The sequence below is a fragment of the Spermophilus citellus genome (genome assembly GCF_964194105.1).
Source record: "Spermophilus citellus genome assembly, chromosome: 4".
Lineage (NCBI taxonomy): Eukaryota > Metazoa > Chordata > Mammalia > Rodentia > Sciuridae > Spermophilus > Spermophilus citellus.
The window spans coordinates 13,633,583-13,652,077 of record NC_138185.1 but is presented as its reverse complement, the minus strand read 5'-3'; the positions used below and the strand labels follow the sequence as shown (position 1 = coordinate 13,652,077).

Genomic DNA, 18,495 nt, shown 5'->3' with positions numbered 1-18,495 from the left:
AATCAGAAGAAGTAAGTCTTAATTTTCCTACCTTATAATTGATTTCTAAACCAGCAGTAATAATGTTCTTTTGCATAAAGAGATTATGTTTTTATTAAGGTATAACCGAATTCCAAAGCTCTAAGTAACAAATACCACAGTCTCTGGGGAGACATTCATTTTCACACAGAGCCGGGGCTGCAGGCACCCTGGAATTAGAGTGTTCTGCTGTTCTATAAGGTAATTTGTTTGAACCAAATAAAAGATGAATTGCCCACTCTTCAATATTTCCCTATTAATCGGAGCAGGTTTTGCAAAGCATTTTGAGTGCTGTCGGCTCTGCAGGGTACAGCATGCTTTATGTACTTCAGCTGCTAAAGAAAATGGGGCGACAGCGAGATCTGAAAAGGTCTAACCCAGATGAGAAGATTATTAAATAAAAATGTCCCCCAAGGTGGCTTATATCTGTGCATCATTTCGTGTGTGGAGGAGTTATTCGATTCCATCTTGTGCCGGCAGTAGGAATGTGCTGGGTTTTCGTGATTATGAAAGGGTGATAGCATCGTTTTAAGTAACTCCCCTTCCCGAGGTGTATAATGCGCTTTTCGTGATGTGGAGAGGGTTTGTTTGTGTTGGCAGGGGTTTGGGTTTTAGTTCACGCCTTGTTGAGATTCATTTCGGTATCTTTAGTTTTCATTTTTCTTATCCACAACTCGAAATCTCTCCAGTCATTGTCTTCCCCGAAGAAATTCATCAGGCTTTTGCAGCCATTCAGGATATGATCTGGCTGGTGCCAGGGGCGAGCTGGAAGATTTTCTCTTTGCTGCGAGCTTTAATCATTATGCTTAATTTGAGAGATTGAGGCTCAGTCATTATGCCCGCTCCCCGCGCGCTGTGCAGAGCCGGAGGACGGCTTCCACGGCGCCGCGTCGCCCTCTGGCGGCGGTGCGCGGCGGTGCGCGGCGCTGGCCGCCTGGCGTTATCGCTCCGCAGCGCCGATCTCCATCTCCGCCGCGCTTATTGCAGCCCGAGCTGCTGATAAGGATCCTGTGCTCCCGCGCCCGCGATACGGTGTCATTTTCCCCAGCACAGTGCTTTCCATATGAAAGTAGCACCTGCGCCCGTGGCTCGCGGCGCCGACCCCCCTCCCCGCTGCTTTTTCATTTCCTTTGGCTGCCTGATGAAAATAATGCGGTCGGTTCCGCAGCCGCCCGGGCCGCGGGGCGCCGCGGCGCGCTGCGCCCGCTCCGCTCGGCCGCCGGCTGGTGGCCCCGGCCGGGTCTCCAGGCGGCGCCCCCGCTCGCCCGCGGCCCGGGAGCCCGACCAGCTGTTCACGCTGTCGGATGGTGCGGGTGTCCTGGGCCGCTCGAGCGGTACCGGCTGGACACTAGGTCCGCGGCCGTCGTTTCCCAGCCTCTGTGGTGCGAAGCTGCATCTACTTCCTTTTAGTTTGGTTTGTGCGCGTTGATTTTTGCCTCCACGTTTCTTAGCGTAGCCGTTTCGCGCGGCCTTCTGCTGTGTGCATTTTACTGACCGCGCTGGTGAGGTCTTGTGCTGTTCGTTTCCCAGCCTGGCTGTTTTTATGCATAAGATTAAATGAGAGTGAAGAAAAATTAGTGAGGTGTTCTTTGGGACCAAAGGAAGTTTTTTTGTTGTTGGGTTGTTTTTTGTTTGTTTGTTTTTTGTTTTTGTTTGTTGTTTTGCTTTTTGTTATTTTGGTTTTGTTTTAATTTCACACAGCTGAAGCTGGTTTTGGACCTCCGTAGCCCCTGTGGCGCCTGTGATTACCTAATGCACGTTGCCCTGAAGTTGTATGCCGAGAGGTTTCTGAAGTTGGTGACTCTCCTTCCAACGAGGGAGGAAACACGGCCTTTTCTGTTTGGGAGCATTAAAAGCATTTGTGTGCAATGAATCAAAATGCTTTCCAGCTGTCATGTATAACTAATTAGAACAAATAAAAACAGAAAAAAATAAAAAGCAATGCCATTAAAAATCATCAATTAAAAAAAAGCAGGAGTGTTTATCTTCCATTTTAACATCTGTATTTTTCATGGGGTGAATTTGTCAGTTTACCTATAAAACCAGCTTTTAAATTTTGAAATTAGGAACTGTGTTATATATAGTTTTATCAATTTTGGGAGTAGCTTTTTTAAAAATTATGTGCCTCAGTGATAGAATTTGTGGACAGATCACTTTATATGTGAAACCCTTTAAATAATAGCTGCTGCTTTTTATTTCTTTTCTTCTTTTTCTTTTTTCTTCCTTTCCTTTCCTTTCCTTTCCTTTTCCTTTTCTTTCTTTCTTTTCTTTTCTTTTTTTTTAACACTCTGGCATGGTTTTGTGAGGTGCTCAGTGTGCAGACTGCAGTATAGGAAAGCCGGTCCTGCTTCTCATGGGCTTCGTACCAGAGCTGAATACCGACTGAGAAATCTCATTTGAAAATACTGATTTTCTGATGGCTCTAAAATCTTATGAAAAGTGACATGTTCTAAGAAGTAACGATGTAGTTCGTTATGATGCAAGAAGAAATGTTCTAAAATTTAGACCCCTAAGCTTGCTAATGCATTTTTCAAATGCCATTCTCCTTTTCATTTTTAATGAAGAGTTTTTTATATGTGTGTCTATATGTTTATTGCCATATATTTAAACATCCTTTTTCTGTGTTCTAATGATTATTGTGATAAAACCGACTTTTTCTCTTGCTTGTGAATCTGTGAGAAAGGTGGGAGGGTGACAGATGTCTGGTTTCTGTTTCATGGTCAGAGATGGCACAAGGGCAGCATTTCTCATGAGCTCCTGTGTGTTTTCGAAGGCCGTGGTGATTCTGCATGCACTCTGGCCGCACAGTTCAGGGGCCTGGAGTTAGCCCCCTGCTCCCGGGAGCTGGTGGGGGCTCCTGCACTGCTCTCAGTGGGTGGGGTAGGTGAGGTCCTGGGAGAATCCACCCCTGTATTGCTCTGCAACCTGATGACATTCTTTCAGCACAGAACCCCAGCCCCCGAGCCCTAGTTGGGAGCTCCAGGACATTCTGCCTAGACCCTTATCCTGCAGTGATAGGAAGCACGAACCCAGGGTCACCTTCCAGTGAGCTCACCCACCTGTGGATGGCCAGAGTCCCTACTGTGTGCCAGACATCCTGTGGCTGCTAGCAGGGAACAAGCTCTGACTCTCCCATTCCCTTCGTCTGGCCAGGCGAGGGCTATCCCACCACTGTACCTTACCAGTGGCTTTGGAAGGAGAGGGGATGAAAGGCAGAACAAGAGGTTAGAACAGAGCCTGCTTCACCTCTTCAGGTACTTGAAGTTCATGTCAGTCTGTCAGGCTCCTAGGCCACGTGCTCTACTGAGTGTTGGAAATGGGGGCATGTGTTTGGCTGGGGACAATGGCAGTGATGAGGGTTTATTGCCATTTATTGAATACTTCTTTAGTGCAAAGCATCTCATCACATCAGATTCTCTAATAGAGCTACTGTGTACTGAGCATGCTAGAGTAATTTGCCTTTGGACTCTTGTTTTAGATAATACATTTCAAGCCCAGAGAGGTTAAGTAATTTACTCAAGATCACACAGGAAGTGTAAACTCATGATTTTTGTTTTCTGCTGGTGTTATTTTAAGCATTGTAACTTTACTTCATGTACCTTTTCAAGCATATACAATGGTGTAATTCATCTCCTTGAGCCCATCACCCAGCTGCACTGATAGTACAGTGACGCACACCATGGTTGGACCCTACCTGACCCCAAACCTCAAATCTCCTTTCCTCCCTCATAATCATCCCCAACCAAAGGACTCATGAACGCCCCCTGTAGGGCTGGAAGGGAATTGTGGAGTACTGGGCCATTTGCTTTGAAAAATGCCAACTCCCAAACTGCAGAAGCATAAATAATTTTGCTTTTGCTTTTTAATTCTCTATCTGGATTTAGAAAATCAGTGAGAAACAAAAGGACATCACACCAACCAATTTTGTTCAAGAAAAATCAATGAGATTTGTTGTTGTTGTTCTAACTAATTAATTATTCAGGTTTTAGAGCACCCACAAAAGCACAACCCAAAAGGCTCACTATAAGGTCGCTTGCTACCTCCATTGCCTTTGGTAAGTGGCAGAAGGCAGTGGGTACCCTGCAGCCAGTTGTCCCTCTGGGAGTCTTGAGAGGACTGTTCAGCACAGCTCTTGGGAAGTGTCACTAGGGAGTTGGGAGGGTTACTTGGAGCAAGACCATCTGGTTGAAGCCCAGGTCTACAACTTTTCGCCAGTGGCCTGGGGCAGAGCAGCCTCACTGTGTCCCCCGTGCCTGCTGCTGAAGGGCTCAGAGGGCTAGGGCTGCTCAGCTGGGCAGGACAGTGCCTGGCGCCTGTCTGCTAGCTGTGGCTCCAGTGTCACCCACCAGGGTCCAGATGCCCTGCAGCAGGAAGATCTCAGGGCCTACCTGGCGTGTTCCCACCCAGCTGTCATGAGGCCGCCAGATGTCACCACCAGATTGGACCAGAATTCTCTCACTCTAATACTAGGCTAATTTTGCTCTTCTAGGGGAGTCCTGAGGATTAAATGAGGGGATATACATACAGCTGGCCAGGGAAGGAGTGCGCAGGAGACGCTGGAGGAGCCTGCTGCGCAGAGAGCCACACCCTGCATCAGAGCCTGTGCCCTGGTGGATAGCAGAGATGGGGTTCGAACCCTTCGTGGCCAGCCACACGCAGTGCGGCAGCACCCTGCTCCATGCTTTGTGCAAAGGACCACACGGTTGAGGACAGTGAGGCTTGGAAAAGTTAAGCCATAAACCCAGGCCATGTTGCTGGTCAGTGGCTGAATGAGGCTGAAATATTAATGGTATTTCTAACCACATTCAGTGCTGGGATTTTGAAGCTCACGCGCGCACACACACGTATACCTTAAACCTACAGATTCTGAATTCTTTGGCACTGCACAAGTTTGTGTTTTTAGAAAACAGTTGGACAAGTCGCTCCTCTGGCTTCCCTGCTTGTTGCCACAGGCAGTGGTGCAGGAGAACCAGCTTGCAGAGCCCCTGCGTCCCAGCCTTGGGGCCTTGCTTAGGATCCCTCGATGCTGGCCAGAGCTCCACGGTGGACACTGCTGGACAAAGGTGTGCCCTGCGCTTTTCCAAACTTACACACTTCAATAAACCATCAGTTGTTAAAGGGGGAAACTGGACTTCCTCTAGGAAATGATGGCAAGTCGTGTGACAACACAGTTCCGAAGTAGTAGGTGAATTAATAGACCAACTTTTGTGCCTAACAGTTATTATTTATAAAACAGCTAAGGAAATAAATGCAATTAGTCTTTATGTTTGATGAACATATGCTAAAGTACAAAATATCACGTGGTCTTCTAGAAAGGAGGGACACTTGTAAATTTTGAGGCATGATGTAAAAGTTAGTGACTTATGCTGTGACTTCTGTTCCACTGCAGCGGAGGTGTACTAAGAAGACACTCCTACACCAGCCTGGTTGGTTATTTTAAACCTGAGCAAGACTAAGTTAATAAAATCTGTGTGTTCTTTGAATGGTTTATTTCTACACCCCAATATAGGGAGAGGTTATATCCTTCCCTGTACCTGTACCTCTGCCCCACCCACGAGCAACTGCCCTCCTCCTGTCTTCCACTTGGTGCCAGTTCTTTTATATTTCAGGGAAAACAAGTAATATTAATTTTTTTTACTTACTATAATTTTTTAAATATGCAAAACTATTGGGAGTCCATCTTTAAAAGTTAGATGCTTATTAATGAAGGCATTTTGTCATTTGAAAGGACGTCCATATGACTATTCTATTAAAATGACTTGTTATCCTGACGTGGTTTAACAACAGCAGCAGCAACTAGAGGATGTGTTAAGACACAGTTCATGGCACATGTGATATGAACTTGTGATTTCTCTCCTCAGGGTATTTTAGAAATGCAAGTAACCCTCATCTTGAAGTTGCTGGAGAGACCATCTTGGCTTTGCAGTCTGACCAGGACCAAGATGTTTCCTTTTTGCCACCCTAGAACCAAGCAACAGAGTCTTCTGGACCCTACTGCACCAGGAAAACAGGATGGACTCCTCTGGGAAGGTTGTTTCATGCCTGGCACCTTTGGCTTGTGACCTGAAGGGGAACTGATTGTATTTTATCTGCTGAAGAAAAAAGATTTCTGAAATTTCCGCATTGTGCACCCAAATGACAGACCCCTTTCCTGTCTGAGGCTCCCAGACTGAATCTCGGTGGGGACTTAAGTGCAGATGGCTAGGCCTGTGCCACATTCCCCAGCCCCACAGGCCTGACCCAGGACACCTTGTGGACAGGGTGCAGGCCTGCCAGCAACTTGTTGTGTTCAAGACAGACTGTATTCGAGTCTCCCCTCCCGATCGCTTATTAGAAGCTCTGAAATCTTTACTAGACTTGCATATTTGTTTCCCTTTTGCTTTTATATAAAATATAGTTTATGGTGTTATATTTATTTTTAACTGAGATACTGTACATATGTAAATATCTTTTTTTATTTTTAGATAAGATCTCAAGCTGGCCTTGAACTTGGGATCCATCTGCCTCAGCCTCCCAAGCAGCTGGGATTACAGGCTTTGTGCACTGCCATGCCCAGCTTGTAAATAGCTCTTGACAGGAAGAAAATATATGAATGTAATATTAGCTTCCTATCAGTGAACTGAACAAATATATCATTGAAATTTATGCTGCAATCTGAGTTGCTGCAAACATAGCCCAGTTTGTTTACTTTTGAAAAATGTGACAAAGCTACTAAGAATGATTTATGGCAGGCTTTCTACTACTGTGGGTGGGACTTCTTAAGCACTCACCCTCTGCTTCTCCCCGGAACTCTCCTCACAAAGATGGCGTTGGTGTAAAGCTGAAGGATTTTTCATTTTTGTACAGATATATTGTCGACGTTTAAGAACTTGAGAGGGAAGTAGATAACTGAGATGCATGGATATCAACTTTCATGCTTTAGAATACTAAAAGATAGGAAACCATAGTTCTGATCAGAACTTGCCCACAAATACCAGCGATTCTGGAGGGTTAAATCATGTACTCTTCAAATTGATGTAAGTACACCCAACTTAGATTTCATGCTTTTAAAATTTAGACTCAAATGCTTTAGAATTTAAACAGTTTTTTCATTAGTTAATAATTCAAGGTTCTGTAAACATTTGATTAAACTCTGCATGCATATGTCATTGTTCTTGTTTTTCTGTTTATCTTCTCAACAATGGGCCCAGAGAAGAAGGAAGAGTAGCCCACGGGGGATTTAGGAACCAGCTGCCAAGAGCCCTCTTTTCCTCTCTGATCTTTTTTTTTTTTTTTGTATGTCTTTTTCTTCTTTTTTTAAAATAAAATTTCTGAAGCTACACATTGAATTTCCTGATATAAAGGATACCCCCTTCCCAATCCCCAAATTCTATTGAACTGGTTCTCTGAGAAGAACAGAAGGAATCCATACCTACCATGCCAAAGAAAATAAGACGTATGAGATTTTAGTTTGTAATCCAGGGTGACATTTAGGCAATTTGACAGAATGAGTTAATCACAATCAGAAGCCACATATTTAAAAAAAAAAAAAAAAAAGTCTTGGAGATACTGTTTTTCTTTGGTAACAAGCAATCTTTAATTTTTTTTTATTGCTCAGAAAGTGAGACTGTCATGTTGTTAAAATCTGTTAATGTAGTATCAAATACAGTTATTCAACTGCAATCTTGTATTCTATACAGAGATTAATTTATCATTAAGGGAAAAAAATGAGCTGCTACACGTGTTGTGAGGTGTAGAATTTGCATGCTGAACCATAAGGTGCCTGTGAGGCCCTTAGGGACTTCGTAAATAATTAACCTTTATTTACAATTCAATTTGTATGTTAAAATTGTCTATAATGTGAATGCCTTTCCAAAGCAAAGATTTCTCCTGGCTGCAGTTTCTTTTCAGAAAGTTATCTCAAAGCCTAGGTTTGATTCTTTTTTGTAACAACAGAATTTTCCAAGGTGGTTCTTGGCTCCCCTCTCTCCTCTGCCTGCCTCCGCCCCGCCCCCCTCCAGCCCCTGTTTGTAGGTGTTAATTGCTCCTGGGCTCCTTGCTGAGTGTGACTTGAGCCCACAGGTAAACTTCCTGTTTACTTGAAAGCTGGGTGAATTGATGGAAACACCTTTCTCCCTCCGTGCGCTCAAGGACATTTTCAAAGTTGGTGAAGTTTAGTGTCGTTTTGCGAATTTCCTTGGAGGCCTTAGGCGAGCCCACGTCGTTTCTGCCATGCTGACCGGTCCCTGGCCAAGGTCTGCACCTGGCTGCCCCCTGGACAACGTGGAGACTTTCTCACGCGCAATTCCTCCAGGTGGCTTGCCCTGAATTACGCCAAGGTTGTATTTTAAACAGACCCGGAGAGGGAACAGTTTCCCAGCAGCAGCAAGACCCCCCCCACACACACACACACTGTTATCCAGGGTGACAGGGGCGGGGGCGAGCGGAGGCCAGCCCCTGCTCAGGTAACTCAGGCCCTCGGAGGCCACGCATTGTCCTGCCCGGTGCCTGGCCGCTGCTGCCGGTCGTCACAGTCGGGCGGGGGCGTGGGCCCGGGGCGCGCGGGGGCGGCAATGACGCGTGGCCACTGCGCTCCCGCAGGGATGACGCGCGGCCGGGCCTTGCGGCGGGCGGCGGGGGCGGGCGGTGCGCTACCCGAGCGGCCGCTGGGGGGCGCCCCGCGCCAGGCCTCTTTGCCGCCCAGGTCCCGCGCCCGCAGCCAGAGCAAGCAGCAGGCGGGTGAGCCGGTGGACTCGGACCCTGAGGTCTTCTTCTTGCGGGTGCGGCTAGAGGACACTGGGGAGGTGTTCCGAGTGTCAAACTGCCGCGGTGACACGACCGTGCGGGAGCTTAAAGAGGACCTGGACCTGATTGTCGGCATCCCCTTCAACCTCCAGCGGCTCCACTACTTGGACCAAGGTGGCCCCTGCCCTCCCCACGTCCCTTGAGCTCCGGTGAGGGGTACCTGGTACTCCTCCTGCCTGAGTTATAAAGGGAGGCCTGCCTGCGAGGGTACCCCGGGTGTTAACACACACCGGCCCCCTTTAAACCCCAGGTGGAAAAGCCACTGGGGGTCTTAGCCACATAGGGACTTTTCAGCCCCCAACAGACCCCAAACTCAAGGCAGACCTCACAGCAGGCCCCCTAGTCCACAGAAATCCTGCCTGGGTCAGACTACATCTGCCAACCTCTAGTAAGTCCAGCTCATAGGAGGACCCCAGATCTCCACACTACAGCAAGGTACCCCAGAAGCCCAGACCCTCAAGTTCCCCATGTCTTCATAAGGGACCTATGCCCTAAAGCCAGCTGTGTCCACACAAGACCATAAACCCAACAAACAAAAAAACCCCTATCCTCAGAAGTACCCCCAAACCCAGGACAATCTGCCTGTCAGAACCCCAAACTCCAAGCAAACCCAAGTCCTCATGTCATACTTGTCAACATTGGAACCCCAAGTCCCCTAGCCACCCATGTTCTCACAAGCTCACAAAGCCTAAGACAAACCCTGTTGATCTCAGGACCCCAGTCTGGAATAGAACTGCCCATGACTGAACCCCAAATCTCCAAGCTAAACAATATAGCCTCAAACCCCAGATCCTTCACCAGCTGGGTCTCTCCAAGGAAGCTAAAATTCCAACCCTTCCCCCACAAGACCCCTAAGCTCAGAAAAAACCTTGCCAAATTTGAAACCCCAATCCCCAGGCTAATGATGACTACCTCACAACTGGAGTCCTCCAGCAACTGTGTCCATGCAAGCATGCCAGAGCTTGAATGCCCACGTTGGGACCCCAGCTCAGAGCAGACCTGCCCAAGACTGAGCCCCAGTTCCAGGCTAACCATCATTATATTAGAACCCCCAAACTTCCATCAGCCATGTCCATGCAAGGATGTCAAAACTCAAAAAAGCCCTGCCCACACTAGGACCCCAAGACAGAGCATACATGCCCAAGACTCAACCCCAAATCTCCAAGGTAACCATTGCCACCTCAGAACCCCAAAACTTCCATCAATGGTGTCCACACAAGGACTAACTGAGGCGTTGCCCATCCCAGGACCCCAAGACCCAGAACAAATGGCCAAATTTGAACCCCAAGTCTTCAGGTAATGACTATTACCTCAGAACCCTGACTCCTCCAGCAACTGCGTCCACACAAAGATGCCAAAATTCAAACCAACCTGGACCACCTCAGTACCCCAACCAAGAACCGAATCCCAGATCTCCACACTGGAGTACTACCTCAGAACCCGGAGTCCTCTGGCAACCATGTCCACACAAGGATGTCGGAGCTCAGTACAAACCCTACCCACCTCAGGACCCCAAAACCAAGGACAAACTTGGCCAGATCTTGAGCCCCAAATCCCCAAGAGAGTCATGTGACCTTCAGAACCTGAGTCCTCCAACAGCCGTGTCCACACCAGGGTGCCAGACTTGGAGAAGAACTCTGCCCCCTCAGGGTCCCATGATCTCTCTGCAAGCACTGTCACATTTGCCCCTCAGATCCTGGAGCTGCCCTGGTGTCCACGAAATCCTAAATCCCAGAGCAGACTCTACCCAAAACTCTGGATTCTGAATCCCGTCTCCAGCTAGCCATCTCTATCTCCACACCCCAGACCATCAACAACTTTTGTCAAAGACCCAGACAAACCCTGACCTCATCCAGACCCCCAAACCCAAAGCCAGCTGTGCCCACATCTTAAAGCTAGTCCCTGAGGTTACCATGACCGCATCGGAACCCCAATCCAGGCAAAGTGTCCTCAGAAGATTTCCAAGAATGAGACAAATCCTGCCTACAACAGGACCCCAAAACTCAAGTGAAATATTCCCATACTGAACCCACAAACCTCCATGAAATCACAGCTACCCCAACTCTCCAAGGTTGAAGTCAACCATGTCCATGTCAGGAAGTCAAGGTTCAAAACAAGCTTTGCCTGTATGAGGACCCCAAAACTCAAAAGCAAACTATGCTTATATTTGAAACTCAGATTCTTTTAGCTAAACCCACCCATACCAGGATCCCCAATTATAGACCAAACCCTGGTGAATTCAGTCAGAACCCTAAATCTTGGAGCAGATCCTATCACCAAGACCCCAAATCTCAGTGTAGACCTGCCTGATTTCCTAACCTACAGTTTCCACACTATCCGGGCTTCATGAGAACCCTGAATCCCAAAACAAGTCCTGGCCATACAAGGACTCCAAATACCATACAAGAGACCCTTCTCAAACCAGGACTCCTAAACAAACAGCAAACCTTGTTTTCATCTGAATCCCAAATCCAGAGCAAATTCTGTCCTTATCAGGACCCCAAAGCTCAAAGCAAACCCTGTCCACATTTGAACCCCAGTACTGGCTCTAACCCAGTCTGTATCAGAATCCTGAATTCTGAGCTGTGTTCTTGCCTAGGAGCTCAAAGCTAGCCCAACCGCAATCAGAACTCAGTATCCGAAGCTCACCATGCCTAAAGCAGGACCCCCAAAGACCCTTTGTCCAGACAGATCCCATGTGGAAGGTAGGTACCTGGGGGAGGCCAAAGACCCCACGGCTCAGGTCTCCCTCCACTCATCTCCTTCCCTCAACCTGAGGACGTGGTTTCCCTATCCCGATTCCCTACAGTATTTAGGATATGAGAACAGGATCAAAGCCCCTGAGATCCATCATCTCCCCACCCGGTTGAAATCAACGCAAAACACTTCAAGAAAATGAAGATATTAAAAAAAAAAAAATCTCTGGGCTGCTGCACAGAGATGTGAGGAGCCGATATTGCAGAGAGACTGCAGCTGTACTGCAGGGCCGGGAGGCGATGGAGACGAGACCTGAGAGCAGCCTGTCTCCACCAGCCAGCTCCCGGACTGCCCTTCTGGGCTCAGTTTCCTAATCCGTAAAGCAGAGCCCTGTTAGCTCTGGAATTCTCCGTGCTGTTCCCCCATGGACAGGAATGACTCAGGAAACTCCAAACGGGCAGTGAAGGCCAAGACGCTTTTGCACTCTTTAAAATAGGTTCAACATTTTTCCATGGCATATTTATTTTTCTGCAGGAACATTCAAAAGATGTTCTTGGGCATTTTCAAGGCCTTATTTAGCAGGAAGAGTGTCTCGAGCCGAGACTGTACCTCACATGTTAAGAACGACGGTGAATCATTGAAGGGCTGATTAAGGGTCCCCCACAAGTAATTTGAAAATTATGTATCTCCAACTACAAATGTCTGGACCCCTTCTGTTCATTTATTTTCACTGATGAGCCCTGCTGAGCAATAAATTCAAGAGAGTTAAGAGAGAAAGAGAGAGATGGGGTGAGTTAACACTGATGTCACAGAGCTGTCACTCAGCAGCCACTTAGCAACTGCTACAGAGCATGACCTCTCTCTGTTGCACGGTCCTTCCTGTGGATGGCAAACGAGAAAGAAGATGGTAGGAGAAATTTGGGCTACTGTCTATAATCTGGGGATGCTGCTCTTGCCCACTGCGAAGGCAGAAGAGGGAAGAGCGAATGAGATCGTGCGTGAGCATCCCATCCAAGCAAGTGGTCAGGGAGTCAGCGAGTGAGGTGAGGGGCGCCCTTCCTATCCTTGGGCAACTCTGCTGATTGACTTAGCTGGCGATAGTGCTCGAGCCTAAGGCCCGGCCGTCTGCCTGTCAAGGGGCGTGCTCTGCATGTGTCACCTGCCCGCCTTTGCCAGGGAGCACAGTGTTCCTCAGTGTCTCAGAGCTGTCTGGAAGTCAGTTGTCTTAGACTTATTGCTAAAGATCCTCTGTGTTCCAACCACAGACAGGACCCCAATGAACAGATTGGTTAGTCACTATCCTCCACTTCCATCCACTCTTTGGAATTTCTAGTGATCAAATGGTGCCCCTAGAGCCCACAAAGCTCCAGTCTGTTAGCAGAGGGCTTTGCCCATTCCAGCCAGGGGAGCCTCTGCGTGCTCCTAGCAGACAGAGGTGCACCTGTCTTAAGGGGTTGTGGAGAGGATCAAAGAACTTAGTGCAGGCACAAGGCACTCACTTTGAAGGACTGAACACACAGGCCCACAGGGGTCCCTGCCACCCGAGCCCAGCAGACCAGCGAGCTCCACTCCCTGGGAATGTGCGTCGGCCTGGCATGGGCAGACCCGAGGCACACTTGTCATTCTTGAGACTGTAGATGGCCAACGCGAGAAGAAGCATGCGTTTGAAAAGGTCAACCAAATACAACTTGAACTGTCTAAAAAATGCTCTCTATTAATATTCATGTTACCACTGCCGATGGTCTTCCCCAGAGCCTGGATCTGTAAACTTAGAACAGACCCACCATGGGTCCTTCACGTGGATAAGCCTCTGTGCCAGGTGATGACAGGCTTAGGAGCTCAAACACGCTAAGCCCCAGCACAGTGAAAGTCAATATTTGCTCCTTATGTGGCCATGGGTCTGTCTTGAGATGATCTTGTCCCCCGGGGCCATTGGCAACACCTGAAGACGTTTTTGACTATGGAAACCAGGTGCAGGGGCTCCTGATCCCCTTGGGTAGAGACCAGGGAGGCTGCTTCACGTCCTGAAGTGCGCAGGGCAGAGAGCACTCAAGTTCAAAATGACAGGTGCGCCAGCATGGAGAAACCCTGCCCAGGGTCATCATGTGAATCCAACAATTTTTGGTCACTGTCACCTCTTTGGTTAGCAAATGACAACATTGACCAGAGCTGGTCTTTTAGTTAAACGTTATGTAACTTGTGTAAGTGCATTTTACCGCAATACATAGTTGCCTCAAGTTTAAGTAGTTCTCTTTGTAAGAGTTTGCCTCATAAAACGTCTTTACTGACTCATGTATTTTTTCGAAACAGGACAAGCTATAATTGCAGAATTTTATAAATGGTTGCCATTGTGTTTTTGGTCCAGCTTCAATCCGAGCTGAGCCAAATTAATTTTCTAAAAAGCATTAACGACAACAGGCTCATGCGGAATCATCAAATGAGATCTTTGTTCAAGATTCTAAAATTATCTTTGCGATTCCCAAGGTCAGATAATCTCCTAGCCGATGTAATAAGTTTTCTTTAATGCCCAATTTTTTAAAAGGAAACATTGCTCCCCGCAGGAGATATGATAGATGACGGCACCCTCAAGTTCCATGATGTCGTGCCCGGAGGAGTGATTTCCCTGAGCATTTGGCATTATGATGGCTGGATAGAACTGGTTTTGGCAGCCGTGGAAGGGGACCTCAGTAAGGTGCTTCCCGCTTCTTTCCACGGGTGTTGCGCAGAGCGACAATCTTTAGTGTGCGGGTTTGAGTGGAGGCTTCAGAGAAAGATGAGGACCTTGGTCCCCATGATGGCACACTGTTTCAGGAGCTTCCCCTCACTCTCGGGGCGCACAGTTCCACGGCCTTTACTTATTTATGGCTTAGGGAACCACTCATCCCTCACCCCCACAATCAAGGCAGCGCATATGTCCGTTTGCCTTCTGAGGTTGAGAGTCACTTGACCCTGGTGGAGGGCTCCAGAGCTCTGGGCCTTGCCTGCCTGCTGCGGCCGTGCCCAGGTGAGCGGGAGGTGACCCAGTTCTGGGGGGCGCCCACAGCACCCTGGATGGCAGCAGGACCCACTGTTTGCCAGGCCTCCCCCGCGGGGCACTCAGCTGACTCTGGGTGGGAGGGAAGGACAAAGACCAGGATGTTTACCCATCAGAGAAGATGAATCGCTGACACGGGGATAAGTGGATGTTTTCCTGTGGATCAGATTCAGGGGGAGAGGGTGCAGTTCCCTCGCTGGGCTGTGGCCAAGCAAGGGCCCGCCGCAGGCCCTGGCAGGAAGGGCGGCCCGTCCTGGCCATTGCAATCCTCGTCCAGACCCGTCCTTGCTGCTGTCCCTTCTGTGTCCCAGCATCCCCATCCCTGGTCATTTCTTCTGCTGTCAGCAGTTTGGTCTGGGCTCAGCTTTCTGGCTCTCGCCCCGATGTAGGGTTCTCTCTCTCCTGTTTGGGGTCTCGAGTCAGAACTGCCGCAGACCCATGTCCTTATGTCTGTCACTTCTGTCCCCTGTGCTGTTCCCCACCTGGCCCTGATGTCTGGGGCAGAGTCCTTCCTGTGGATCCTGCAGCCTTCCTCCCATGTTCCACGAGGTGACCATATGACAGGGCTATGCCCCTGTGAGAGGGGTTCAGAGTACTCCACAGAGGCACTGGGCACCAAAGTGGACAGGAAGCCAGAATTCGGGCCGTCTCGAGGAGACTTCCCCCTTGGGCTGCCCTCTGGCGAGGCCATATCTTGGCTGGTGTCTTTGTTAAGGCCACAACTACCTTCCTCTGGCCACCAAAAAAGCTATTTGCTCTCGTTGAAACATCGACTGGGATGTTCCTGCCTCCCCAAGTTGACGGATGGTGATTTTGTCCCGGGAACACCCACGGGGCGTTGAAGAGTGTCCCCCACCACCCTTCCCTGGCTTCCTACCATTTCTTGATGAGGCTTTGCCCTCTCCTTTCCCATCATGCACCTTGGTGTGGGTCAAGAAGACAGACCTTCCCTGAGCCGCCCTCAGTCTCTGACCGCACCTGCTGCTCTTCCCAGAGTAACCGTCTGTGTTCTCTCCCCCAGCTGTCCTGTCTCGGAATCACTGAAGATTCCTTCTACAGAACAGCAAATTCACGCTACTTGGAGGGTGAGAAGTGGAAGCGGTGGACATCCCAGAGAGCATTTGTGGCCTTGTACATTGCCTCCCACAGAGGTCACTATGACGCGGTGCGGTACCTTCTAGAACAAGGTAATCTGGGCAGAAAGCATGGTACTTTGGAGAGTCTCGGGGGACAGCCTCTTGGTCTTCCTGGATCCTTCAAGTGCTGATTCCCTGGGTCTGAGTCCTGTCACCCACAGAGCTGGGTCCGTGCCAGGCCTCCATGGGTGTCTGGGAGTGTCTCAGTTCATGCCAGGCAGAGGCTGTCGAGGCCAGACCCTGGAAGATGCTGCTGCTGCAGGGAGACAGAAGTTCAAGACTCCAGGACAGGGAGCAGCAAAGGGTTTCCTGGCATGTTATTTCCAACCAGAACACTGCTGGGGACATGGCCACACTGTCTGCACAATTCTAGTCCCACCTGCAGTTGGAACATCCCAGGTGGCCTGGCCCACGGGTGGTCCTTGGACCGGCCCTGCCTTCTTTCTGCAAGTCTTGCAGTTACTTCCTCTGGTGACATTCTCCCCAGACTCTTCTCACTCTTGCCTCCACTTAGGGGTGACCATTGTTCTGTCTGTCCCCAGGGAGCCCGCATTGCCTCTGAACTGAAGGGCTTTGCTTGAGATTCTGCAGGAGTACTCTTTTTTTTTTTTATTGGTTGTTCACAAATGTCTTGTTTGATATAATGAGAGCATCTATGAACAGAGCAGGGAGGAAGAGCAGGAAGAAAAGATTAACATTAAACGGAGACATGAGATGGGAGGGAAAGGGAGAGAAAAGGGAAATTGCATGGAAATGAAGGGAGACCCTCATTGCTATACAAAATTACATATAAGAGGTTGTGAGGGGAATGGGAAAATAAACAAGGAGAGAAATGCAGGAGTACTCTTTATCCTCCTCGGACACGGGGTATTTTGTGTGTGGGGGGCGTGCTCATGATTGAGATGCAGAAGGTTGGAAAGGTGTAGGCAAGAGCTGCAGGGCCCTGGGGAGAGGAGGCTGGCAAGGCCGTGTGGGCTTGACGGGCAGGCTCCACGTCAGACCCCTCCTCTCAGCTCCTCTATTATCCCCACTCCACCAAGCACGGTGGAGAGCAGCCCGGGTTTCCTGGGCAGGATGACTGGGCTGCGTGTCGGGCACATGAACCTCTGAGCTGGGCGAGGGTTGGCGACTGTGCCCCTGCCTTTCTCCACTGCCTCTTTCCTGTTGAAGAATGAAGTATGGCTTCTCACAGCCCAGCAGTCCTTTAAGCTCATGAAAAGTCATTTTCACTCTGATGGAACCGTGATGTATTTGAAGGCACCAGTTAAAAAAATGACAGCCGGCTTTGCAAAGTTTTCTGTCCCCTGCAGACGCTGCTGGGAAGAGGCATGTGGGGTGGACTCCACCATCCAGAGTCTGATGGAGACTTCGCCTCACCAGCCAGCCATAGCTCATGAAAACAGGCCCCGGAAATGTCAGCCGAGTTTAATTGAATCGCCTTGTTTTCTGTGTCATGATATTTGTTACCCAGAATTTGATTCGATTCAACAAGTCCACACTGGACACCTGCCATTAGCCAGTCCATCTTCGGGAGACAGTGAGGCATTCAATCGAAGGGAGATCTGTCCATGAGTCAGGCTGCTGGTCGTCTGTCACTTCCCAGTGCCTGTCTCCTCCAGGCCCGAGCTACGTGCCTGGGGTGAAAACAGCAGTGATCAAAATGAGTATCTTCTACCCTCATGGAGCTCACTGGGGAAGTTATCAGATTACAAATAATTAACTCCATGGTCATTCGCATGGGGGTATTTTAAAGGTGGCAGATGTCTGCTGAATTCACGCAGGGGTGCTGCGGGGAAGGGGAGCTGAGGAGGGCTTCCCGGGAAGGTGAATGGAACACTTAAGAAGGACAAGAGTTGTCCCAGGACTGGGGGAAAACAGGCAAGAGTTTTGTTTGTGACAGGAACAGTTTGTACAAAGGGCCGGGGGCAGGATGCAGAGCAGGGTTTAAGGGTAAAGACAGAAGGTAGGTGAAATTAGACCCTCCACTGTGGGTAGGGTCATGGAGGAAGAATGTGGGGGGCTGGTGCTGCACTGATTGGGGGGGTACGGGTGAGAGAGCAGCAAAGATCAAGACATTGACCCCACAGCAGGGGGATTGCCGTGATGAGGTCTAAGTGGGAGATGACATGGCACTGTGGAAAGACACTGGCTGTCACGAGGGGACAGGCTGGTGCTGAGGGGTGCTGGAAGGGCAGCAGGGCCCGGTCCGGCCCCTCCTGTGTTTCTGATGCTAACTGTCTCTGAGGGAGTGGCCCTCGCTGACCTGGCTTTCTCATTTTACAGGTACCAACTTCCTGGATAGCACGCCCCTGGGCAGGACGCCCCTGCACGTGGCCGTGGCCATGGGCCGGCTGGACTGTATGAAACTCCTGCTGGAGCACGGGGCCCCCATCCAGGAGAAGGACACCAAGGGGGAGACCCCCATCTCCATCGCCCGCTGCGTGAACTGCAAGCTGACGGAGCAGCGCCTGTTCCTGCTCTACTGGCTGGCCAAGGGGACAGGGAAGACGCGCATCAAGGACCTGATCCTGAGGCAGGTCTTCCAGAGGATGTGCTCCAGCTTGGGCTCCAGGAAGACCTCAAGTTAGCTCTCCTGGAGATGTCTGCCCACCAAAGCCGACCCCGGCGACTGGGCAGAGGTCACCCCGTGGGACCCCGGCGGTGCTCACCAGGGCAGGGACAGGGAGATGAGCCAGACTCAGACGCGGAGTTCACCGTCCTGCTGGAGGGAGGGTGACTTGGGGAGGGGGTGGCGGGGCCGCGTGTTCCTGCGCATGTTCTGACCCATTACAGACCCACAGGCCCGCACGGCCTTTAATTCTAAGC

At 49.6% G+C, this 18,495-nt stretch overlaps 1 protein-coding gene and 1 long non-coding RNA gene across 3 annotated transcripts in view; both read left to right on the top strand.

Moving 5' to 3' along the window:
* LOC308646444 overlaps positions 1-7,055 on the top strand; it is an 85,928-nt gene extending 78,873 nt beyond the window's left edge. The window contains exon 8 of one of the 2 annotated variants that reach the window (XR_014021389.1): positions 5,880-7,055. This is a non-coding gene — a long non-coding RNA (uncharacterized lncRNA). The remainder of the gene's footprint in view (positions 1-5,879) is intronic. The other variant, XR_014021390.1, reaches the window with a different exon arrangement.
* Positions 7,056-8,600: 1,545 nt separating this feature from the next.
* Positions 8,601-18,257, top strand: ANKRD60 (ankyrin repeat domain 60; the record flags this gene model as incomplete). The annotated part of the gene is made up of 4 exons (XM_081291451.1): positions 8,601-8,916; positions 14,061-14,191; positions 15,555-15,720; positions 17,953-18,257. The coding sequence occupies 4 exons, from the start codon at positions 8,601-8,603 to the stop codon at positions 18,255-18,257; spliced, it is 918 nt and encodes a 305-aa protein (XP_081147577.1).
* Positions 18,258-18,495: the final 238 nt, after the last annotated feature.